Below are 25,744 nucleotides of genomic sequence, written 5' to 3'. Positions count from 1 at the left end.
TTATTTGACTTTTTTCTTGTTTCTTGAGGTAAGCCTGTAATGCTATGAACCTTCCCCTTAGCACTACTGTTACAGTGTCCCATAGGTTTTGGGTTGTTGTGTTTTCATTTCCATTCGTTTCTATGCATATTTTGATTTCTTGTTTCATTTCTTCTATGATTTGTTGGTTATTCAGAAGTATGTTATTTAGCCTCCATATGTTTGAATTTTTAATAATTTTTTTCCTGTAATTGAGATCTAATCTTACTGTACTGTGGTCAGAGAAGAAGACTGGAAGGATTTCAATTTTTTTGAATTTACCAAGGCTAGATTTAGGGCCCAGGATGTCATCTATTCTGGAGAAGGTTCTGTGTGCACTTGAGAAAAAGGTGAAATTGAGTGTTTTGGGGTGAAATGTCCTATAGTTATCAATTAGGTCTAGCTGGTCCATTGTGTCATTTAAAGTTTGTGTTTCCTTGTTAATTTTCTGTTTAGTTGATCTATCCATAGTTGTGAGTGGGGTATTAAAGTGTCCCACTATTATTGTGTTACTGTTAATTTCCTCTTTGATACTCATTAGTGTTTTCCTTACATATTGCGGTGCTCCCATGTTGGGTGCATATATATTTATAATTGTTATCTCTTCTTCTTTGATTGATCCTTTGATCATTATGTAGTGTCCTTCTTTGCCTCTTTTCACAGCCTTTATTTTAAAGTCTATTTTATCTGATACGAGTATTGCGACTCCTGCTTTCTTTTGTTCTCCGTTTGCATGAAATATTTTTTTCCAGCCCTTCACTGTCAGTCTGTATGTGTCCCTTGTTGTGAGGTGGGTCTCTTGTAGGCAGCATATATAGGGGTCTTGCTTTTGTATCGATTCAGCCAGTCTTTGTCTTTTGGTTGGGGCATTTAACCCATTTACATTTAAGGTAATTATTGACAGGTGTGGTCCCGTTGCCAATTACTTTGTTGTTTGGGGTTCACATTTATACAACCTTTCTGTGTTTCCTGTCTAGAGAAGATCCTTTAGCATTTGTTGAAGAGCTGGTTTGGTGGTGCTGAATTCTCTCAGCTTTTGCTTGTCTGTAAAGCTTTTGAGTTCTCCTTCATATCTGAATGAGATCCTTGCTGGGTAGAGTAATCTAGGTTGTAGGTTATTCTCTTTCATTCCTTTAAGTATGTCCTGCCATTCCCTTCTGGCCTGAAGGGTTTCTATTGGTAGATCAGCTGTTATCCTTATGGGAATCCCTTTTTGTGTTACTTGTTGTTTCTCCCTTGCTGCTTTTAATATTTGTTCTTTGTGTTTGATCTTTGTTAATTTGATTAATATGTGTCTTGGGGTGTTTTGCCTTGGGTTTATCCTGTTTGGGACTCTCTGGGTTTCTTGGACCTGTGTGACTATTTCCTTCCCCATTTGGGGGAAGTTTTCAGCTATTATCTCCTCGAGTATTTTCTCATGGCCTTTCTTTTTGTCTTCTTCTTGGACTCCTTTGATTCAAATGTTGGGGCTTTTCACATTGTCCCAGAGGTCCTTGAGGTTGTCCTCATTTCTTTTGATTCTTTTTTCTTTTTTCCTCTCTGCTTCATTTATTTCCACCGTTTTATCTTCTATCTCACTTATCCTATCTTCTGTCTCCGTTATTCTACTCTTGGTTCCCTCCAGAGTGTTTTTGATCTCATTTATTGCATTATTCATTTTTAACTGACTCTTTTTTTATTTCTTCTAGGTCCTTATTAAACATTTCTTGCATCTTCTCAATCTTTGTCTCTAGGCTATTTATCTGTAACTCCATTTTGTTTTCAAGATTTTGGATCATTTTTATTATCATTATTCTAAATTCTTTTTCAGGTAGATTCCCTATCTCCTCCTCTTTTGTTTGACTTGGTGGGCATTTTTCATGTTCCTTTACCTGTTGGGTATTTCTCTGCCTTTTCATCTTCTTTAGATTGCTGTGTCTGGAGTGGGCTTTCTGTATTCTGGTGGTCTGTGATTCCTTTTTATTGTGGAGGTTTCACCCAGTGGGTGGGGTTGGACGATTGGCTTGTCAAGGTTTCCTGGTTAAGGAAGCTTGTGTTGGTGTTCTGGTGCATGGAACTGGATTTCTTCTCTCTGGAGTGCAATGGAGTGTCCAATAGTGAGTTTTGAGATGGGTCTATGTGTTTGGTGTGACTTTGGGCAGCCTGTATGTTGACGCTCAGGGCTATGTTCCTGCATTGCTGGAGAATTTGCGTGGTATGTCTTTCTCTGGAACTTATTGGCTCTTGGGTGGTGGTTGGTTTCAGTGTAGGTATGGAGGCTTTTGGATGATCTCTTATTACTTAATGTTTCCTTTAGTCAGGAGTTCTCTGGTGTTCTCAGGTTTTGGGCTTAAGTCTCCTGCCTCTGGATTTCAGTCTTATTCTTCCAGTAGTCTCAAGACTTCTCCAACTATACAGCACTGATAATAAAACTTCTAGGTTAATGGTGAAAAGATTCTTCACCATGAGGGACAGCCAGAGAGGTTCACAGAGTTACATGAAGAAGAGGAGAGGGAGGAGGGAGATAGAGATGAGCAGGAGGAGAAAAGAGGGACTCAAGAGGAGAGAGACAGATCTACGCAGTTGTCTCTTCCCTAAGTGTTCTCCGTAGCCCAGACATCCACAGAGATTCACAGAATTGGATTGGGAAGAGAAGGGGGAGGGAGGAAATAGAGGTGATCTGAGGGAGAAAACAGAGAGTCAAAAGTGGGAGAAAGTAATCAACACACTCCTGAGTAGAAATGGGTACTGAATATTGGATTCTTAAATGTCCAAAATTGATATCAAATACTGAAAAACAAAAATTAAAAATCTAGAGTAGAGGTTAGACTCTTAAAAATACAATATTAAAAACAAAAACAAAAAATTTTAGAAATATATATGAAGTTTGGTTTAAAAATAGGGCCTCTTTTTTTTTTTTTGCAAGGTTATAGTGAAATGAAAATTAAGGAGTAATAGAGGACTTTAAAAGAAAATAAGAGAAAAAAAATTTTTTTCTAATTAAAAAAATAGTAAAAATATATGAAAATGAAAGTTAAGGAGTAATGGAGGAGTAATAGGGAATTTTAAAAGAAAAGAAAAGAGAAAAAATTAAAAAAAATTTTTTTAAATTAAAAAAAAAGTACAACTATATTTAGGAGTTTCTCTGGAGCTGTTGCGGTCAGTGTGGGTTCGGTTCAGTTTCACATAGCTCCTCGTTCCACTTCGCGATATCTATAGGCCCCTTCTGGTGTAGTCGGTGTTAACTACAGGGGTTTTAATCTGTTGCAGCGGTCACTTCTGAAGCGGTTCCCTTTGTTTATTTGGCTTGTTTGATGTTTGCCGGCCTCTTCAGTGTCTAATTTCCGCCCTGACCCAAGTGGGCGGAGGTGGTCTCTTGTTTAGGTTCCCTTGTTCAGTCATGCTTCGGCGAGCGAGGGACGCTGCAGACATATGTCACTGGCCTGTGTGGGGAGCACACGCAGTGTTCCAGTCACACTGGGTTTGCCCCCGCTCACGGGTGTGTGCTTTCCCCGTCTACACTGCTCAGGCTCTCGGCTGCTCTATATGGAGCGAGCCCTGCGTTGCGTGCGGTTCCAGTTTTCGGGTACTCCACAAAAGTGCAGACTCGGTTGGGCCTGCGTTTGTGCCTTCCCCCGGCCTGAGCGGCTCAGGCAGCCAGGAGCTTGATGGGCACACTCTCCCCGGTGCGGTGTGCCTTATCCCCTCCACGGTGCCTGCCTCAGTTTCCGCGCGCCCAGTCGGGTGCGCCTTTTGTCTGTTCTCGGGAGCTGGCCTCTAGCCGCGACCCTCCCAGCAGATGTCAACCAGCCAGAGTCTCAGGAAGTCTTTGGTTAGAAACTGGGAGCCTGTTTGCAGTTTGGTAGGGGTGCCGTCTCTGGGGCCGAGTTTGACCCTTTCCCCTCCCCGCTGCCTCCTGCCTCCAATGGGGGATGGGCTGGTCCGCAGCCGGCTAGCTCTTCTCTGGGATCGGTCAGTTCTTCCTTTGTTTGCGAACGGGCTGCAGGGTGTTCCGACTGATTGATTTTCTCTCTTCCTCTCGCTATCCCACAGTTTAAGTTGCTATCTCACGTTAGCGCCCTCAGATTGCCCTCGGGGCATTCAGGCCCGGTCCTTAGCCTAAGCAATGCCTCCTGCTCCTCTCGTTCGGCCCCCACTTGCTGGTTTTGGATGCAGGCGTCTGGGTTACTTTTCTGCTGGGAGTTGCTTTTAGGCATGTAATCTGTGGGTTTTATTTATTTTTCCTCCTAGTTAGGTTGCCCTCCGAAATTCGAAAACTTCTCCCAGACCCGCCAGTGAGAGGGTTTCCTGGTGTTTGGAAACTTCCTTTATTATGATTCCCTTCCTGGGACGGGTCTCCGTCCCTAGCTCTTTTGTCCCTAGCTCTTTTGTCTCTCTTTTTTATCTTTTATATTTTGTCCTACCTCCTTTTGAAGACGATGGGCTGTTTTTCTGGGCACCTGATGTCTTCTGCTAGTGGTCAGAAGTTGTTTTGTGAAGTTCGCTCAGGGTTCAAATGTTCTTTCGATGACTTTGTAGGGGAGAAAGTGGTCTCCCCGTCCTGTTCCTCCGCCATCTTAGCTCCTCCCCCAGAATTGATGCTTTTGAACTGTGGTGTTGGAGAAGACTCTTGAGAGTCCCTTGGACTGCAAGGAGATCCAACCAGTCCATCCTAAAGGGTTATCAGTCCTGGATAATCATTGAAAGGCCTGATGTTGAAGCTGAAACTCTAATACTTTGGCCACCTGATGCAAAGAACTGACTCATTGGAAAAGACTGATGCTGAGAAAGATTGAAGGCAAGAGGAAAAGGGGACGATAGAGGATGAGATGCTTGGATGGCATCACGGAGTCAGTGGACATGAGTTTGAGGAAACCCCGGGATTTGGTGATGGACAGAGAGGCCTGGCGTGCTGCAGTTCGTGGGGTCGCTAATAATTGGACACGACTGAGTGACTGAACTGTACTGAACTGAGTCTTATCTATATTAACACTCACAGAACATTTCTGCTGAAACTGATCCTGTCTTCCTGTGAATTTTTCTTTGACTTCTTTTAACATTCTGATGCATGCATGAGTGCTCTGTCATCCAACTGTTTGTGACCCCGTTAACTGTAGCCTGCTGGGCTCTTCTGTCCGTGGAATTTTCTAGGCAAAAATACTGGAGTGGGTTGCCATTTCCTTATTCAGGGGATCTTAACCCAGGGATTGAATCTGCTTCTCGTGCATTGCCAGGCAGATTCTTTACCACTGAACCACCAGGGAATCCCCAGTATTCTGATACATGTAATAAATCATTTGTATCTTTTCAGGCTCTAAACTTCATAGGATAGCTTTCTAACTGATTAAATCTTTGTATTTTTACTGAATGTGACAATATTTAACTCATGCAAAATTAGCCATAAATATGTGGTGGAAAAATAAAAGTAATAATTGGTTTATTTATTTCTGAAAGCAGTGTGTACAGTGTAGTTTGTTACAGTATCCCACTCTGACTTGTAAAACAAAAGTTATTTTTATAAATAAAAATATTGCGTAATTTGAAAATATAAAATTTTTTATTCATAATTATAAAATATTGTACATTTGAAATATAACTATTTTTAGAAGGTAGAATGCTAATTACTAATAGTCAACTGTTTTATCTAGTCTCTTAAGATGTGTGCTCAGTCACATCTGACTCTTTGCAGCCCCATGGACTATAGCCCACCAGGCTCCTCTGTTCATAAGATTTTCCAGGCAAGAATACTGGAATGGGTTGCCATTTCCTACTCCAGGGGATCTTCCCAACCCAGGAATCAAACTCGCATTTCTTGCATCTTCTGCATTGGCAGGCAGATTCTTACAACTAGCACCACCTGGTATGTTAGGTTGAACCAAATGAAATTGCTCTTTGTTTAGTTAAAATCAGTCAGATATTGGCATGTTCATATGGTTCAACCTATTTGTGTAAAATTTTTCTCATAATCTTAGGATAAAATTCAGTATTTTTGTAATGTATAAACCAAGTCTTCTGCTTTGGATCTAGCTTTTCTGTTGCCTTGAATGTATTAGGTGCTCAATAAAGAAGTCATTGGATGCCTGAGAATATAAAACTGATAGTAAAAATTCACTGAATGCTGGAACGCATTAGACTGTCATTCAGTAACTGCCAATTGCCTGTGATAGGTAACATCCAATGTCAATTTTTAAAACCTTTTTCACACTTTAGCATCTGTGCAGGTCTTTCAGAAGTCCATGTGTAAAAATCATTTACCTTTTAAAATGAAATATAAATACTTCTCTTTGCATGTTACATTAAAATAGTTAAGGGTATTTCTAAAGAAGTAAATGACAGAACTACTGTCTTCACATAGTGATAAAAGTAGTAAGAGGAATAGCTTATTTGAAAAGCATAGTATTATAAAAACACTTTATTTAATATTTATACTTTTATGTTAGAACTTCATTAAAATATTATAATTAATCATTGTTTTTATTCCTCTAAAAGAGAATGTTTTAATGGCAATCATGCTAGGCAATATAATTTTAGTTTTATCTAATGCTTACAGAAGCTCTCTATGGTAGAGAATGGTATTTCTGTTTACATGATTTCTTTAGGAAACCTATATATCCCATTAAATTATAAGTTTTGAAGTATTAATATTTCTATTATTTTAATCTGGTCTCAAAGAAATAGAAGTTATTTCAAATCTTTAGTCTGATTTTCCTAATACTGGATAACAGGAGAAAATTTTAAAGTTTTTTTCATTTTAAACTTGGAAGATTAATATATATATTCATAAAAGCATATATAATGAGTCATAGGCAAACAATTAGATTCGAGCTAGTGTCCTTAATGGGAAAGCATAGTTTTAAAAATGTATAGTGTGTGTGTACACGTGCATGCATGCACGGATACACACAGTTCATGAAAATGAATATTTAAAGGACTTAGTAAACTATTTAAGCCCAACTCCTTAATGTGAAATCTGAATATTTTATTTAATAAACAACAAAATCTGACCAGGTGCTTTTTCCTAAATTACTAACTGTGGCAATAGGAGAGAAATGAAAGAAAAATTCATATATTTGCTAATTGCTTTTGCCTTCACTGAATGTTAACCTAGTTTGGTGTTTAATGTGATATATTTTTCACTTCACTTTTTTTCCCTTATATATATATTTTCTCTCCCATCATAAATCTCTCCATCCTCCCCTTTATTCAGTGTCGTGATATATTGTGTGTGTTTGATTTATTGAAATGATGCTGCACATCTGATGCTTGTCTCTTAGCTTCTATTATTTTCAAATTAATACAGACTGCCTTAGTGTTAAAAGTAGAGATGCATAAACAATATGAAAAAATTGGTCTTTCCTATGATTAAGTGCTTTCTAACTTGATGCTTAGTTGTATTTATCATTCCTTTTTATTTTTTTTAATAGATTGAAGCATACAAGACTTTCACAGCTAATACAACTACCTAGGAGATGGCATTAACTTCTGTTACTTGTCTCATGACTATTTAAAAAAAAAAACACCCCTATATTGGTTACTGTGGCTGCTGTAACCAGTTAACAAATTCATTGGCTTGAAACAACTCACCTTTATTATGTTACAGTTTTATAATTGAGAAATTGGAAATGGATTTCACATTCTAGAGTATGTAGGAGAAAATTTGTTTCCTTGCCCTTTTTAGCTTCTGGAGGCTGTCATGTTCCTTGGCTCATGGCCCTATTCCTCTATCTTTGAAGCCAAAACAGTGGCTCCTTTTCTCACATGACCTTCTCTTCTGCCTTCCTTTTCTACGTTTAAGGACCCTTGTGATTACATTGGGCCCATCTGACTCTGTATTTTAAGATTGGGTGATTGACAGCCTCAGTTTCATCTGCTATCTTAATTCCCCTTTGACATGTAAGGTAACAAAATCACAAAGTTTGGCGGATTGCCCCATGGACATCTTTATGTGGATTGTTATTTTGCATACCACAATTCCTAAAATGGTAAGCTTTTTGTGATTCAGTGTTATGGAACTAGAATGGGAGGAAGGACATTATTTCACTTAATTCAGGCCCTTTCTTGACGTCTTAAGACATATAACAGAAGTTTATTCAGTTAAACCAACTCCCTAGCTTTTAACCAATGGAATTGTTTTCTTATTTTCCATCCGATCAGTTTGATAGTTTTTGAAAGTAAGTGTATCTACAAGTATATATATACTGTAGTGCTCAGAAATATATTCTTTTGACCTTTGCTTTTCACTTACTGCTATCATTTGATGTTACTTAGAAGTTATAAAAATATTTTCTTTGTCTCTGTATCTGCTTACCTTTTCAACCTTACTTTTCATAGGATCGGAAACTCCATGGCACAGCTCAGCAACTGCTCCAAGACAGCAAGACAAAAATAGAAGTGATACGAATGCAGATTCTTCAAGCAGTCCAGACCAATGAATTGGCTTTTGATAATGGTGATGGAACAGATATAAATTGTCATTTCTTACAATTATGGGCTTTTAGTATAGTACTAAATTAATTTTATATAGGAAAGAAGTGGTGGTTCAGAATTAAGGAGGAAAGAGGCATTCTGTTTTTTATCTTGAATTTTTATCTTTGAATTTTGGTGGCTAAAATATAAGATTCTGTATTTTAACATTGTGTCTGTTAAGTGTTTATTTACTTCAGTGTTTATTGATTTTTAAGTACTAACTTTTAATGTAAGAGTTACTTTCTTTTTCTTGAGTTTTAGTCACTGTGTATTAGAAAGTCAAATAAATGGTTCAATTTTTTTTTTTCCCTCCTTTAGCCAAACCTGTCATAAGTCCTCTTGAACTTCGAATGGAAGAATTAAGGCATCATTTTAGGATAGAGTTTGCAGTAGCAGAAGGTGCAAAGAATGTAATGAAATTACTTGGCTCAGGAAAAGTGACAGACAGAAAAGCACTTTCAGAGGTAATTTTAAATAAAAATTTTAACTTAATAAATATTCAAAGAATATAATTATTTAAATGATAATGTTGTCTTTTCCCTATGTAAGGCTCAAGCAAGATTTAATGAATCAAGTCAGAAGTTGGACCTTTTGAAGTATTCATTAGAGCAGAGATTAAATGAACTTCCCAAGAATCATCCCAAAAGCAGTATTATTATTGAGGAGCTTTCACTTGTTGCATCACCAACACTAAGTCCACGTCAAAGTATGATATCTACCCAAAACCAATATAGTACCCTGTCCAAACCAGCAGCACTAACAGGTATGTAGCATATATCTTCCTGATTTTTTTCATGCATTTTTAACCTATATTTGCTTCTGATTTAATAATGAATAAAAATGTGTTTATACAGTTGTTAAGTATTGTGGTAAGAGAGAATAGAATTTATTATTTTAACCATTTGGTTAATAATATTTAATAATATTTTAAAATAACCAGAATTCATAGGCATTTAGTATATCCACACTAATTGTACGACTCTAACCAGTTTCTGGTTCTGGGGTATTTTCATCACTCCAAAGGGAAACCCAGGACCCATTAAGTAGTCATTCCCAATTCCGCCTTTCCCCTCAACCCCTAGCAGTCAAAGTTGACTTCCTATTTCTATAAATTTGTCTATTATAGATGTTTCCTATAAATAGAATTTTATAATTTGTGACTTTCTTTGTCTGATTTCTTTCATTTTTCTGTACTCTTTTCAAGGTTCATTCTTGTTATTACATGTATCAATACTACATTCCTTTTTATAGCTAAATATTCTGTTGTACAGCTATATGTCTGGTTTTATTTATCTGTTCATTAATTGATGGATGTTTGGGTTATTTCCACCTTTTGACTACTGTGAATAGTGTTTCTATGAATTTTTGTTTGCAGGTTTTTGTTTGAACACCTATTTTCAGTTATTTCTAGAATATACCTAGATGTATAATTACCAGGTCATTTGGTAATTTTATGTTTATATTTTTGAGGGACCATCAAACTGTTTTCCATAGGGGCTTCATCATTTTACATTTCCAACAGCAAAGCATGAGGGTTCCAATTTCTCTGCATTCTCAACAACACTTGTTACAGTAAGTCTCCTAGATACAAACATGTTCATAAGTCCAATTGTTCATATGTCTAACAAAGTAAGCCTAGGTTACCAAACACAGTCAACTGTATAATGCTGCACTGTAACAGGTTTATAATGCTTTTCACACAAATAGTACATAAAAAACAAAACATTTCTAATCTTACAGTACCTTGAGAAGTACAGTCATACAGTACAACAGCTGGTTTACAGGGACTGGCATCAAGTGAATAGGCAAGAGAAGTTACTGAGTGGAGGAGGGGAAGGAGAGATGGTAGAGCTGAAGGGGTGTCAGCAGTAGGAGATGGAAGGCAAGCTGCTGTTTCACTCATGCCTCATGTTGATCGTACAGGTTCTTTGCTGGATTCAGTTCTGTCTAGCTCCTTGGAAAAATGATTCAGTAATGTTTGTTTATGCTCAGTCTCTCAGTCATGTCCAGATCTTTGTGGCCCCATCAGCTGTAGCCTGTCAGGCTCCTCTGTCCAAGCCAGTGTCTGGTTAGTAGCTCTTTTCTTTTCTCATGATAGATGACACCATAGCACGGGATTGCATTCTGAATGGCTGTTGCAACCTTTCGTGTACTGTTCTATGTTCAAGTCCTGGCCTCAAAAACTATTAGTGCCTCCTCACATCAAGAAAATCCGCTTGCCGTTTCCTGCAGCATGAGTCTCTTCGGTTCTTCAGTTACTTCTTCTTGTCTCTTGTCTTCTTCTTGTCCTCTTGTCTCTGTTTGTCCTTTCTCTGGGCCCCCAATTCCAATAGGTCTTCATTAGTATGCTCCTCGTATGGAACAAGTTCGTGAAGTCATCCTCTTGCAGATGTAGCTTAAAATAATGATACTGTGCTACTGCACTCTTATAGTGTGTGCATGCTAAGTCACTTCAGTCATGTCCAACTCTTTGTGACCCTGTGGACTGTAGCCCTCCAGGTTCCCCTGTCCATGAGATTCTCCAGGCAAGAATACTGGAGTGGTTTGCCATTCCCTCCTCCAGGGAATCTTCCCAACCCAGGGTTCGTACCCACATCTCCTGTGTTTCCCGCATTGGCAGTCAGATTCTTTACCACTAGTGCCACCTGGGAAGCCACTCTATACAGTCCAGGTGTAGAAAAATAACAGTCACTTGTAGAGGATGCATACACATGACAGTATACCCCAGACACATGAACTAACTTATATGAACATGATTGGACATGAACACATGTTCACATCTTTGAAAGTTCTCAACTTGAAGGTTCATTTGTGGGGAATTTACTGGATTTTTCCTTTTTTTTTTATTACTGCCATCTTAGCTTCATTTTTGAAAGTGTGGTAGTGGTAACAAAGTCTCCAACTATTTTTGTAGATTTACTTGTTTTTCCTCTCAGTTATGTAAGTTTTTGCTTCATATGTTTTCAGGCTCTGTTGTTCAGTGCATATATGTTTATAATTTTTATATCTTCTGAATGGATTGACTATTTTATCAAAATATAATATCCTTTTTCTACTGTAACAATTTTGGATTTAAAGTAGTCTATTTGATGTTAGTGCAGCCATTCTAGCTCTCTTTTGGTTACTGTTTACACTGAGTATCTTTTTCTGTTTTTTTCTCTTTCAACTGATACATGTCTTTGGCTCTAAAATGAGTCTATTTTAGACAGCATATAATTGGGTCAAGGTTTGGGTTTGTTTATTTTAATCCATTCTGTCAGTCTCTGCCTTTATTTTGAACAGTTTAATCTGTATATGTTTAAGATAATTACTGGTAAGGTGCAATGCAATTCTGATGCTGACTACCCAGAGTTAGGTTAAATTTCATAGGTTTATGTCACACTCCCCCACAAGACTGCCTTCATTTCAGACACAAGCTTCAAGCTTGTGGTTTCCCCAACCACTCACACTTCTGACCAACTGGCTACAAATTTAGGGGTTCCTACTGATGCTGAAGCTGAAACTCCAATACTTTGGCCACCTCACGTGAAGAGTTGACTCACTGGAAAAGACCCTGATGCTGGGAGGGATTGGGGGCAGGAGGAGAAGGGGATGACAGAGGATGAAATGGCTGGATGGCATCACCGACTCGATGCACATGAGTTTGAGTAAACTCCATGAGTTGGTGATGGACAGGGAGGCCCGGCGTGCTGCAATTCATGGGGTCGCAAAGAGTCAGACACGACTGAGTGACTGAACTACCTACCTACCTACCACCTCAGACAAAGTAATTCTATGGAACAAGTCATAGAATCAGGAAAGCTCTGTATTTATAAGTAAAGTTTTATTATAAAGGCTACAAATTAAAACCAAAGAAGAGACACTTAGGGAGAGATCTGGCAGTTCCCCTGCTGTCAGTATGCATCACCCTCTCAGAACATCAATTTCTGTTTTTAGCCAGTAATCTCACTTTAGCTGTGAGTATTCAGAGTTTTCATTGTGGCTTTATTAGTGGGTTGGCCAAAAGTTTTGTTTGGTTTTTTCCATAAGATGGCTGTAGTAGCACTTAATTGTCTTTAACTTCATTGGAAAAAATTTTGTTAGATTGTATTGTGACAGCTGTCATATCAGCACACATTTTTTAAAAACTTGTCAAAATTAATGAATTTTTGTGTAGCCATTTTAATATTGAAGGGGTCAGGAAAGAAGTAACATTTCAGCATGTTATGCTTTATATTTTCAAGAAAGGTAAAAATAACAAATGAAACACAAAAAAGAAAAAAATTTGTGCAGTATATGGAGAAGGTGCTGTGACTGATCGAATGTGTTAAAAGTGTTTTGATAAATTTTGTGCTGGAGATTTCTCACTGGATGATGCTACATGGTGGGGTAGACCAGTTGAAGTTAATAGCAATCAAATCAATACATGGTTTGAGATCAGTCAATAGTATTTTATGCAGGAGACAGCCAACATACTCAAAATATCCAAATCAAGCATTGACAATCATTTCCACCAGTTTAGTTATGTTAATCACTTTGATGTTTGGGTTCCACATAAATTAAGCCTTCTGGACTGTATTTCTGCATGCAGTTCTTTACTTAAATATAACAAAAACGTTCTGTTTTTAAAACAAATTGTGATGGGCAATGAAAAGTGGATACTGTACAATAATATGGAATGGAAGAGATCATGGAACAAGTGAAATGAGCCACCACTAACCACACTAGAGGCCAGTCTTCCTCAAAAGAAGATGATATTGTATAAATGGTAGGATTGAACTCTTTCTAGAAAACCAAACATTTAATTCCATCAAGTACTGCTCTCAGTTAGACCAAGTGAAGGCAGCACTCAATGAAAAGCATCCAGAATTAGTCAACAGAAAATGCATTATCTTCCATCAGGATAGCCTAAGACCACATGTGTCTTTGATGACCAGGCAAAAGCTGTTACAGCTTGGCTGGGAAGTTCTGATTCATCTGCCATATTCCTCAGACATTGCACCTTCAGATGTCCATTTATTTCAGTCTTTACAAAATTCTCTTAATGGAAAAAATTTCAATTCCCTAGAAGACTGTAAAAGACATCTGGCACAATTCTTTGCTCAAAAAGATAAAAAATTTTGGAAAGATGGAATTATGAAGTTGACTGAAAATTGGCACAAGGTGGTAAAACAAAACAGTGAATATGTTGTTGAGTGAAGTTCTTGATGAAAATGAAAAATGTGTCTTTTATTTTTACTTAAAAAAAAACAAAGGAACTCTTGACCAACCTAATACATAGGAGTGAGTGAGTGAATCATTGGCCACTTGACTGAAATCAGTCTCCAGGCCCCGACCTTTTCCAAAAGACCATAGTTCTGACTGATAGGTGGGTCAAAACATGAGCCCCCTAACCATATGTTGTTTTTATAGCCAGCCCCCATTCTGGAACTGTGTACAGGCCTACTGTGAGTCATTTTGTTAGCCTAAACTCAACATGTGGTCTGAGGAGTCCACCATGAATAAAAAAGATACTGCTGTTACTAGGGAACTGACAAGGGTTCAGAAGATCCTTCTTAAGAACCAGGGAAATAAACCAGCCAAATTCATTATTATGGAACAAAAAGGCTTACTTCTACCATTTTGCTATTTGTTTTTTGTAAGTCTGCATCTTTTTTGGGAATTCTTTTGCTTTCTTTTATGTTTGATTGAATTTTTCTGGTTTACCTTTATTTTATTCTTTCCTTGACTTCTTTTCTGTATATTTAAAAATTACTCTTAGTGGTTACTCTAATGATTACAGTTAACATCCTAAATTTATAACAGTAGGCCGCAAAAACTCTGCTCTTTTACGTCTGTGCATCCTCATCATTGTATTTTTGTTGACATAGATTATGTCTTTATGTACTGTGTGCCCATTTGATTAGATTGTATTACATATTATACTACAATTATTGTTTTATCCATGTCTTTTAAGTCATAAAGTAAACACGGAGTTACAAACTGAAAATATATTAATAGTGATATGGGCTTTTTAATTTACCTATGTAGTTAGTTTTACTGATGTTATTATTTTTTTTTCTATGATTTCAAGTTACTATCTAGTGTTCTCTTTCATTTCAATCTGGGTGATTTCTTTTAGTATTTCTAATAGGAAGATCTGCTAGTGATAAGCTCCCTTAACTGTTGGCTTATTCTAAAATCTTTTGTTTTCTTCATTTTTTGAAGGTTAGTTTTGCATATATAGCATTCTTGGTTGACAAGCTTTTTTCTTTCAGCATTCTAAAAATATCATCTCAGCCCCTCCTGGCTTTTATGCTCTCTGATAAAGAATCAACTTTTAATCTTATTGAGGATTTTTGGTAACTGATGATTTGCTTCTCTCTTGCTGCCTTCAAGATTCCCCTTTTTGTCTCTGGTTTTTCACAATTTGATTATATTGCATCTCAAAATGGTGATTTCTTTTGAGTTTATTCTGCTTGGATTCTTTGAGCTTCTTGATGTGTAGAGTCATGTCATTCATCAGATTTGGGGGGTGTGTGTGTGTTTATTGCTTACTTTAGAGATTCACATATGCAGTGAATACAGTCCGTGATCGTAGTAGGTACTCTCTTCCAAGTTAGTTGCTGACCCTTGAATCACACAGGCTAAGGGTGCCAGGCTCTGCAGCCACGAGTCTGTATAACTCCAGTCACCCCACGTGTCTTCAGACTCAACCAGCTGGTGGGTCGTAGAGCACTATGGTTAAGTATTTAGTGAAAACAACTCACATGTGAGTGGACTTGCTCAGTTCAAAGCTTTGTTATTCATTTCCACTGTATATCTTCTAGTTTTGTTTTTACTTTAAAGAGCAGAAAACTTTAAAGGTATAGGTGATCTGTGTTTGATTGAATTAGTGTATATGGAATTACAGATATGGAAAACCTACTATGAAGTTACATGCAGATTTTTGACTGTGAAAATGGTCAGTGCCCCTAACTCCCACATTGTTCAAGGGTCAATTAAGTATTTTTTTCAAAAAACAAAACAAAGCATTGTCCTTTATATCTAGTGACTCATTATTCTTTCTGCTCTTGTTGTACTTGAAACTTTCTGTTAAAATTTTCCTTTAGCCTATGGTCCTTTCTTTAGCATTTATTGTAGTAAACATGTGCTAGAGTCTAATTTTTCCACTTTCTCTCTTCACAATAACATCCTTCATTCCCCAACATTGAATTTCCTTCATTTTTTTTCCCCTTTCTTTTCCTAAGACTGCACTTTCAATTCAGATATCTTTAAGTTTTTTTTCTGATTTTTCAGCCTGCTCAAATATGGTGTTGAACATCTCTAGTAAACTTCAAAAATTTCAGTTAGTGTACTTTTCAGCTCCAGGATTTCTATTTGGTTCTTATTTATAAATTCTATGTCTTTATTAATATTCCCTATTTCTTGAAATACCATTCTCCTTTTTTCCTTTTGGTTTCTTTTAGGTCTTTGACCACTGTAAAGGTCTTTGACCACTTTGACCAATGTAAGCTTTGACCATTTGTAAGACAGTTGGTATAGTCTTTGTGTAGTAAATCCAATGTTTTGACTTCCTCAGGAATAGTTTCTGTGAATTTCTACTTTTCTTGTGAGTCAGCCATACTCTCTTATTTATGTGCTCGCCTCATAATTTTTTATTGAAAGCTGGATGTGGTGAATATTATTATTTGTAACTCTGAAATATAGTCCCATTTTCTATAATTTCTTATTGCTGTTTGATCCAGGATGTAGTTATTTAGTGACTTTGTAATTATGTGTGGTCACTGAAGTCTCCATTAAGTTACTGGTCAACTAGTGTTTTGACAGACTTTTTTTTTTAACACCTGAAGGTAGAAATAAAATTTGCCTTATGTTTGCAGCTAAATTCTTTGTTTGTGTGTCAAGGCTACTTTCAGCATTCACCCCGGCATTTTGTAATTCTGCTTTTGCTTGTGCAGAGCTAGACTGTCAGCCAGATATGAGAGCTTAGTGCCTTCTTAGAGCTTTTCTGAGGGTGTCTCCTTGTGCAGCTAGTCTTCTGGTTTCCCGGTAACATGTAGAAGCATTGAAGAGCTCTTATTCCCTAAAACAGCTTACTTCCTATCTCCCTAAGCCTATAGGATGTCTATTAAATAATATAGACAACTGATATCCTTTGCTCCAGGCTTCATTTGCCTTTCAGTGCCCTGTACTTAGCTGTTTCTCTGCCTTGAAAGATTTCTTAGTTAGGTGGAAGAAAGGTAAACCTTTACCATTAGTCCTTCAGGGAGCCTTCAGAGAGGTCAAAGCAGGCATCCAGAGTTCTTTGAGAATGAAGTCTTCTCTGCTCCCTTTGGCACCAAGAACCTCTATCAGAAATATAGCCTGCTATCTTCAGGACTACTGGGCTTCCCTGGTGGCTCAATGGTAAAGGATCTGCCGGCTGTGCAGAAGACACTGGAGCTGTGGTTTTGATCCATGGGTCAGGAAGATACCCTGGAGGAGGGAGGGCAAGGCAACCAACTCCAGCATTCTTACCTGGAAAATCACATGGACAGAGAAGCCTGGCAGGCTACAGTCCATAGGGTAGCAAAGAATTGGACATGATTTGAAGTGACTGAGCACAGACACACGCATCGTCAGGCCTATCACCAAGCCTGGGGTTGGGGAGAGGAGAGATGAAGCAAAGATAAATTAAAATGCCCCAAAGCTTTCCGACCAAGTGTTCATTGCATTTTTTGATCAAGCATTTGCTTGGTTGCAGTAAACCTTTGACTGTTTGCCAGATTGCTGGTAACATTTATTCTAACCGGTTTTCCTGATTTTGTTTGTTTTCCTGTGTTTCTGTAAAGAAACTGCCTTTAAAGTTTGCTACCCTACAATTTTCTTACCATTACCTACAAAGATTTTTATGGCCCATGTGAACGTGACATATTTTTGATAGAGGCCTTCCTCATCCCCAGGAATCCTTAAATTATCAATATGAATGTCAGCAGGTGCTTTACCTTAAAAATGATGTCATTAAATATTTTGAGGATATGAAAGTGTTCTTCAGAATTGCACAGCATACTGTCACATTCTAGTAGCTTTGGGTATCATTATCAGTTTTACATTATGGCAGACTTCTACATTAAATCTTGAAGGACAAATTTATAGTTGGACAGTGCTGTTACTAGTATTAAGATCAGTCTAAAGCTTCAGTTACCAAATTGAGTTCCTAAATTTGCGGTACCCTGGGATGCCAAGTGAATTTTCCTTCACTGCTATATTAATAAATACTATAGGAAAATCAATATGGAATAGAAAATAATGGTGGCACTTTCCAATCTAATTCCAAAGTTTGATAAATTGTACAGTGCCCAGTAGGTACACACATCTCATTAGGAAGTGATCATGGTTATTTAAGAACGAAATATGAAACTTTTCAGTGTATTATTTTTTCAAATAGTTATTAATTTGTTGTAATATCCTATGAAACACAACTGTTCGGTGTATCATTTAGACTACTAGCACAATGAAAAAGTTGAGATACTAGGCTACTATGAAACAGAAAAGCTTGGAAGCCTCTGGCCCAAACTTTCTGTTGTATTTTAAATGTTTATAAAGTATTTATTGTTTAAGGCGTTTATCTTAAGAGGTATCACCTCACACTGGTAAGAATGCCCATCATCAAAAAATTTGCAAACGGTAAATGCTGGAGAGAGTATGGAGAAAAGGGAACCCTCTACACTGTCGTGGGACTGTAACTTGGTATAGCCACTGGGGAGAACAGTATGGAGGGTATTTAAGAAACTAGCAGTAGATACCATATGATCCAGCAGTCCCACTCCTGGGCATGTATCTGGGAAAAAACCCATAATTTGAAATGATTCATGCACCCCAATGTTTATTGAAGCACTATTTACAATAACCAAGACCTGGAAACAAACTAAATGTCCATCAACAGAGGAATGAATAAAGATGTGTTACACATAAACAGAAGAACAGACTTTTGGACTCTGGGAGAAGGCAAGGGTGGGATGATTTGAGAGAATAGCACTGAAACATGTATATTATCATATGTGAAATAGATCGCCAGTCCAGGCTCGATGCATGAGACAGGGTGCTCAGGGCTGGTGCACTGGGATGACCCTGAGGGATGGATGGGGAGGGAGGTGGGAGGGGGATTCAGGATGGGGAACACATGTACACCCGTGGCTGATTCATGTCAATGTATGGCAAAAACCACTACAATATTGTAAAGTAATTAGCCTCCAAGTAAAATAAACAAATTAAATTTTAAAAAAGTTTAAAAAAATGTGTTACATATAAACTATGGAATGTTACTCAGTCATATAAAGGAACAAAATAATTCCACCTGCAGTGACATGGATTGACCTAGAGATTGTCATGTGCATGCATGTGTGCTCAGTTGTGGCCAGTAACTGTGGCCTGCCAGGCTCCTCTGTCCATGGAATTTTCCAGGCAAGAATGCTGGATGGAGTGGGTTGCCATTTCCTACTCCAGGGCATCTTCCCAACCTAGGGGTCGAACCTGCATCTCTTGGGTCTCCTGCATTGGCAGACAGATTCTTTACTACTGTGCCACCTGGGAAGGCCAGAGACTATCATACTGAGTCATAAAAGCAAATATATGACATTGCATTATGTGGACTCTAAAAAGCAGGGTACAAATGAACTTACCTATCAACACAAAACAGGAATAGAGTTACCGGTGTAGAAAACAAACTTATGGTTACCAGGGAGTAAGGTGGGGCTAGGGATAAATTGGGAGCTTGAGATTGACACATATGCACTGCTGTATATAAAATAGGTAACTAATAAGGACCTACTGTATATACAACAGAGAACACTACTCGGTACTCTGTGATGGCCTGTATTGGAAAAGAGGCTAAAAAAGAGTGGAGATGTGTATACGTATAATGATTCACTTTGCTCTACACCTGAAGCTAGCAGAACACTGTAAATCAACTACATTCCAATAAAAATTTTTAAAAGTAAATAAAGCATTTATCTTTCCAACCACATCCTCTGTAACTCATATCACTCATCTTCTGTCACAATTAATCTGGTTTGTGCACAGTGCCTATTAAATGTCTTTGACTTATTACCTGTCTTCTTTTTTTTAAATCAAAACTGGAATACAGACCTGTGAAGAACAAAGACTTTGTCATCTACCTACATGTACTCTTAATCCCCATCACAGGGTACTTTATGCATTCAGTAGATACTTGGTAAATATTATTTGATAATAAGGCAGGGACTGTACTTATCTAAGTTTCCCCACCCCATGGCTCAGGACTGAACATAATATTCAAAACTTAAGAAAGATTCACTGATTAAAATATAGTTGCTGAAGTCTTTTTAGAAAAGTAATAAAGCTACATTTTAGAAAATCAGCTGATGTGACTGGAAATTATTTTCCTTTTCTATTCTAGCTGGCGCCTCTTCCTAACTCTTTAACCTTTTTTGAGTTCTCTCTGTGTTCTTCATTCCCTTACTTAACTTTACTTTTAGTGTTGTAAATCAAGCCTAAAAGGAAGTATCTTAAGATATTTTGGTTTTTTAAAAAATTCATTTAATTATCTACTGGACTTTAAATTTGGAATTAACTAGAAAGAGAAATAGTAGTGGTATTAATAAAGGATTACACATGATAAAGGATTAGCCTAGATAAGTTAGTTGGAGTATTTACTGCCCTGACTTTTTACTGCATGCTATTATTTATGGTTCGTCTGATTTACACTTGTTTCTTTTGCAGTGTTATGCTTATAATACTGAAATTTACAAATTACTTTGATACAAAGTATGATTGAATTTTTTAGTCCAAAATTTCAAGACTAATTTCAAGTTTTTATAAAAGATTTCCTCAGAATTTTAAAAAAAGTTACTCAATTGTACCAAGTTGAAATACTGAATTAGTAAAATTGACAAAATAATTTTTCCAGAAAGTAAGAGAAATTAAAAAATACTTATTCTAATGGAATTCATACCTATTACTTATGAACATTTACTCCTTGGCTTTGCTTGTTTTTAAAATTTCATATTATGGGTTATAAAAGTAAAAAATGTAATTTTAAGCTATTTCTTATATGGTTATATGCAGTTGCAATTGTGTCACCTCGTAAAAGAAAGAAACTTCTATATACTTAATAAAGATCTTAAATCTCTCCAGGTTTTTTCCTAAATGAAAGCAGGTGTTGAACATTGTCATCTCCTAATACATTGAGATTACTAAAATATTTAATTATTTACCAGGATTTGAAGTAGTAACCAGATGTTTTCAGTTTTCCCAGGATGACTTTTGCGTCCAAACATTTACAGTGGAAATGAACTAAGTTTACCACCTTAACAACAACAACAAAAAGCAAATAAAACACAGACACAAGTTGTTTCTTTTGAACCAGAATTGAAATGATATTCATTAAACTTACAATGAGCCTTCATACTTAACAGTGAGTTTCCATAGCCAAACCAAAAATAAGTTTGAAGTTTTCCCTCATGCTTAGCCATCTTTATTAGGACATATTTGAAACAATTTTTACTGGTTTTAAATATAGTTTTACAATTCTTAGTAAATAAATATACCTGAGCTACCATTATCAATATCCAGTCTATAGAAGTTTTATTGCATATATTTGAAGTATACAATTTGAGAAGTTTTGTTATATATTTAAAGTTATGAAACCATCACCACAATCAAGATAATTATATACATTGTCTCCAAAAGTATCCTCCTGTGCCTCTGTGAAACCCCTCTTTCTTGATCTTTTCATGCTTGCTTTCCCCATACAGGTCCCTCGGCAAATCACTGGCCTGTTTCTGTCACTAGATATTAGTTTGCATTTTGTAGAACTCTGTATTAATTGAATCATACAGTGTATACTTTTGGGGTGGGGGGTGGAATCTGGCCATTTTCACTCTGAATAATTCAGAAGAATTGCATCTACCAGTAGTTCCTTTCTGTTTGTTGTTGGCAGTATTTAACTGTGTGAATATACCTTAACTTTTTTATCCATTCACCTGTAGTCGATATTTGGGTTGTTTCCATTTTGCACTTTTTTCAAATACAGCTGCTGATAATATCCTTGTATAGTTTTTGTGTGAACGTACATTTCACTTCACTTGGATAATACCTTGGAATGGTGTAGCTGGATCACATGGTACTCTTCTGATAGTGGGTTCTTTATCTACTTTTATATTTGAAAAAGCTTCATTTTTGAAAGAGACTTTCAGTATATTTAGAATTCGAGGTTCATGGTTTGTTTCCTCAGTACTTTAAAGATATTGCTTCTCTGTCTTGCTTTCATTGTTTCTAATGAGAAATCTGCTGCCAACCCTGATCTTGTTCTGTCTTTTATTCTCTGGTGGCTGTTAAAACTTTCTTTTTATCATTTGTTTTGAGAAGTTTAATTATGTTATGCTTTGGTGTAATTTCCTTATTTTTCTTTTCCTTAGTGTTTATTGAACTTCTTGGAAAGTTTCAAGCACATTATAGTTTTAATCACATTTGGAAAATTTTTAGTCATTATTTTTCCAAATGTATTTTCTGTTCTCTGTCTTCTCTACTTTTCATGAAGGACTTTAAGTACTCTTGTATTAGGACACTAGATGTTAAACTCACAGCTCACATATGTGTTTTTTTGGGATTTTTAATTTGTTTTTTGCCCTCCAAGTCTTTCCTTTCTGTCTTCTGTTTTTGATCATTTATATTGCTCAAGCTTCAAGTTCACCAGTCTTTTCTTTTGCAGTGTGAATGTGCCACCAATCCCATACAGTTTTTTTTTATTTTTTAATCTCAGACAATGTAGTTTTCACCTCGAGAAATTTTTTTCTCTTTTTTTTTCCCCTGATTTCTTTGATGTCTCTATTCAACATTTTAAACAGAATATATTTATAAATAACTGTGTGAATGTCTGCTAATCATAATATTTATATCAGTTTTATATTGGTTTTCATTTGGTTTTCTTTTTTAAATGTGTCCTATTTTTCTGTTTATTTGCTTTCCTGGTATGATAGGCAGAATATTAAGAATGACTTCCAGAATCCCTCCCCTGTGAATATGATGGGGCATCACTTCTGTGATATGGCAAAGGAGAATTTTATATTTGTGATTAAGGTTACTACTCATTTGAGTTAATGTAACGGACAGTTATCTGAATCAGCTTAATACAATCACATGAGCCCCTCAAAAAGCAGAAAAATTTCCCTGGCCAAATATTATTATTAAAGCTACTCAGTTGGGTCTGATTCTTTGTGACCCCATGGACTAGTATAGAATTCTCCAGGCCAGAATACTGGAGTAGGTAGCCTTTCCCTTCTCCAGGGGATCTTCCAAATGCAGGGATTGAACCCAGGTCTCCCGCATTGCAGGCAGATTCTTTACCAGCTGAGCTACCAGGGAAGCCCAAGAATACTGGAGTGGGTAGCCTATCCCTTCTCCAGTGGACCTGCCCCACCCAGGAATTGAACCAGGGTCTCTTGCACTGCAGGTGGATTTTTTACCAACTGAGCTATGAGGGAAGCCCTCCCTGACCAATGGAAGAAGGGAAAATCAGAGAGATATGAATCATAAAAAGGATTTTATGTGCCCTTGCTGCCTTAGAGATGGGGTGGGATCACCTCTAGAACTTGAAAATAGCCGCTGGCTGTCAGTAGCAAGGAAATAGAATCCCTAGTCTTATGGCTTCAGGAAACTAGATTTTGCCAATAACCTGAATGAGCTTAGAAGCAGGTTCTTCTTCAGAACTTCCACATTAAGAACTCAGCCTGGCAGACACAAAGATTTCAGCTTTATGAAATCTTTAGCAAAGAGTGCAGACCCTACCACCCAAACTCTGACCTACAGAACTATTGGGTAATAAATGGGTGCTGCTTTAAGGCACTATGGTTGTGATAATTGGTAATACAGCAATAGAAAACAAATATACCTGGTAATCTCTGAATGAATGCCAGACATTTTGAATTTTAGCTTGTTAGGTGCTGGATATTTTTGTATTCCTACAAATATTACAGATTTTTTTGAGCTTTATTCCAGGTCACAATTAAATTACTTAGAAACAGTTTCATCTTTTGGGTAATGCTTTTTTTAATTTTTATTTTTTTGAATTATTTTTGGCAGTGCTGGGTCTGCATTGCTGCACACAGGCCTTCTCTAGTCATGGCGAGCGGGAGCTACTCTTTGTTGTGGTGCCTAGGCTTCTCATTTATGTGGCTTTGCTTGTTACAGAACACAGGTTCTAGAGCCCACGGACTTCAGTAGTTGTGGCTCGAGGACTTAGTTACCCTGCGGCATGCAGAATCTTCCCAGGCCAGGATTAAACTCACATCCCCTGCATTGGCAGGTGGACTCTTAACCACTGGACTACCAGGGAAGTCCCTGGGTAATATGGGACTACAGTATTGTTTAGTTTAAGGGTAATTATTCTCTATTCCTGAATCAAGACTGAATACTTAGTCTGAGGAACCTTCTGTACTTCTCAGGAATTCTGTCTCTGGATAGCTGTATTTTTTCCCTTATGCTGGCTGTGAAGTCTAGCTCCCTCAGAGCAGTCTCAATACTCGTTTCTGTCTCCTTAACTCAGGTAGTCCACTTGGCTCCACCTGAGTTCCCCCTTTCGGTACTGATGTCCATTAGCCTTTAACACTTTCTTTTTTAAGTTGTTGGAGTTGAGAGTAAATACAGACTTTCTTTACTTTGCTGAAAGTCCTTTGGTTACTTTTAAATAATTAAAAACTTTAAATAAAATTAAGTTTTAATTACTTAAGTTTAATGGGACAGATTTTCCCAGGAAATACTCTTCCTAAAGTGCTTACTATATGCAGTATCTAAAATTTTAATACTGAAGAACCATTTAAAAATTTTAGTACACTAACTCTAGCCCAAATGATGACAAAGCCATATCTCCAGATGGCTAAGCTCAGTGGTCCTCCTTTTCATTTGAACACCTTTCATATGTATTTGCCTAAGGAAATAACAATTATTTTATGCTTGGATAATTATAGCCCATTATTATTTGACTAACTAAACTATTAAAGTGAAAAGATAATGTTATTTTTACATCTCAAATAGAACAGAAATCCATCTATTCAACCCCCCCAAAAAAAACCTATAATCGTTTTCTATGTTAACTGTGCAACTATTAAAAACAAATGTTACTCACATAGTCAGATTTCCTTGTTTCTAATTTCTGTATATCTGTTTTAATAGGCATATTATTTAGCTTTATATTTCCCCTCCCACGTGTTTTATCCACATAATTCTGTAATTCTTCCATGTAATTACAGAAGTGACTATTCATATACACTAGAAGATGATGTAACTAGTTTTGTTCTGTGCCCTGTAGACAGCTTTTGGGAAGTGCTTTTCTTGCTATAAATTTTTTTTATAGTTGTCTTAAGTGAGAGTTTTTAATAAGTTTCTCTAAATGAAGCAGGAAAGAAGATAGTTACCTCAGAGAACCTCTGGGAGAAGAGATTTTGTTATTTTAGCAAACATTTCCCCCCTCTATTTCTTAATAGTTAACAAAGACATAATTCTATGTGTGGAGAATTGATGTTTTTCTTACTTGATACTTAAATGTGCTATAGGTACTTTGGAAGTTCGTCTTATGGGCTGTCAAGATATCCTAGAGAACGTCCCTGGACGGTCGAAAGCAGCATCAGTTGCGCTACCTGGTTGGAGTCCAAGTGAGACCAGATCATCCTTCATGAGCAGAACGAGTAAAAGTAAAAGCGGAAGTAGTCGAAATCTCCTAAAAACTGATGACTTATCCAGTTCAGTAATCAGATTTTTTTTTTTTTTTAACAATTCAAATAACAAGTTAAAGTCCTATACAGAGGGCTAAGCAGTGGGGACAGAAGAGTGAGAAGAATCAAAGTTGGACAGCAGACTTTAAAATTATGATTTCCATAGTTTGAAATATCAAAAGCTGCAATGACAGGAAAATTTAAAAGGCTACAAAATTTACCATACTGAAAATGTTGGAAAACTGAATGACATATAGCATTCATTTCTTTGGAATAATGAAATACTGAACATCACTCTTTATGACAAACTGTGTCACATCTTGATTCTTTAAATGGAATAATGACACTGCTAAAGTAATGAAGAAATTTTGATAAATAACCATGTTAAATTAGGATTATAGCCTAGTGTCCAAGAAGTAAACTAAAATGGGGGAGTGGATAAAGGTGGTAAGAATAAAATATAAGAGGTTTATGAAAGTACTTTGGAGATACTCTAAAGTAGTCATAAACTATGATATAAATATATAACCGGTGGGAAAGGCATGTAACAATTCAGCCTAGTACAGTATATCTGCTTTCCTGTATGTGGAGAG

General features: G+C 36.9%; 1 protein-coding gene across 3 annotated transcripts in view; it reads left to right on the top strand.

Annotated features, from left to right (window-relative positions):
- Positions 1-25,744, top strand: part of PKN2 (protein kinase N2) — a 142,042-nt gene that overhangs the window by 75,755 nt on the left and 40,543 nt on the right. For all 3 annotated transcript variants that reach the window (XM_020890194.2, XM_070467807.1, XM_020890195.2), the window contains 4 exons: positions 8,329-8,446; positions 8,782-8,927; positions 9,013-9,226; positions 24,993-25,178. In XM_020890194.2, coding sequence (XP_020745853.1) covers positions 8,329-8,446; positions 8,782-8,927; positions 9,013-9,226; positions 24,993-25,178 — 664 coding nt within the window. The remainder of the gene's footprint in view (positions 1-8,328; positions 8,447-8,781; positions 8,928-9,012; positions 9,227-24,992; positions 25,179-25,744) is intronic.

The sequence above is a fragment of the Odocoileus virginianus genome, chromosome 5 (genome assembly GCF_023699985.2).
Source record: "Odocoileus virginianus isolate 20LAN1187 ecotype Illinois chromosome 5, Ovbor_1.2, whole genome shotgun sequence".
Taxonomy (NCBI): domain Eukaryota; kingdom Metazoa; phylum Chordata; class Mammalia; order Artiodactyla; family Cervidae; genus Odocoileus; species Odocoileus virginianus.
The sequence above is the reverse complement of the archived record's forward strand: the minus strand, read 5'-3'. Positions and strand labels throughout refer to the sequence as shown.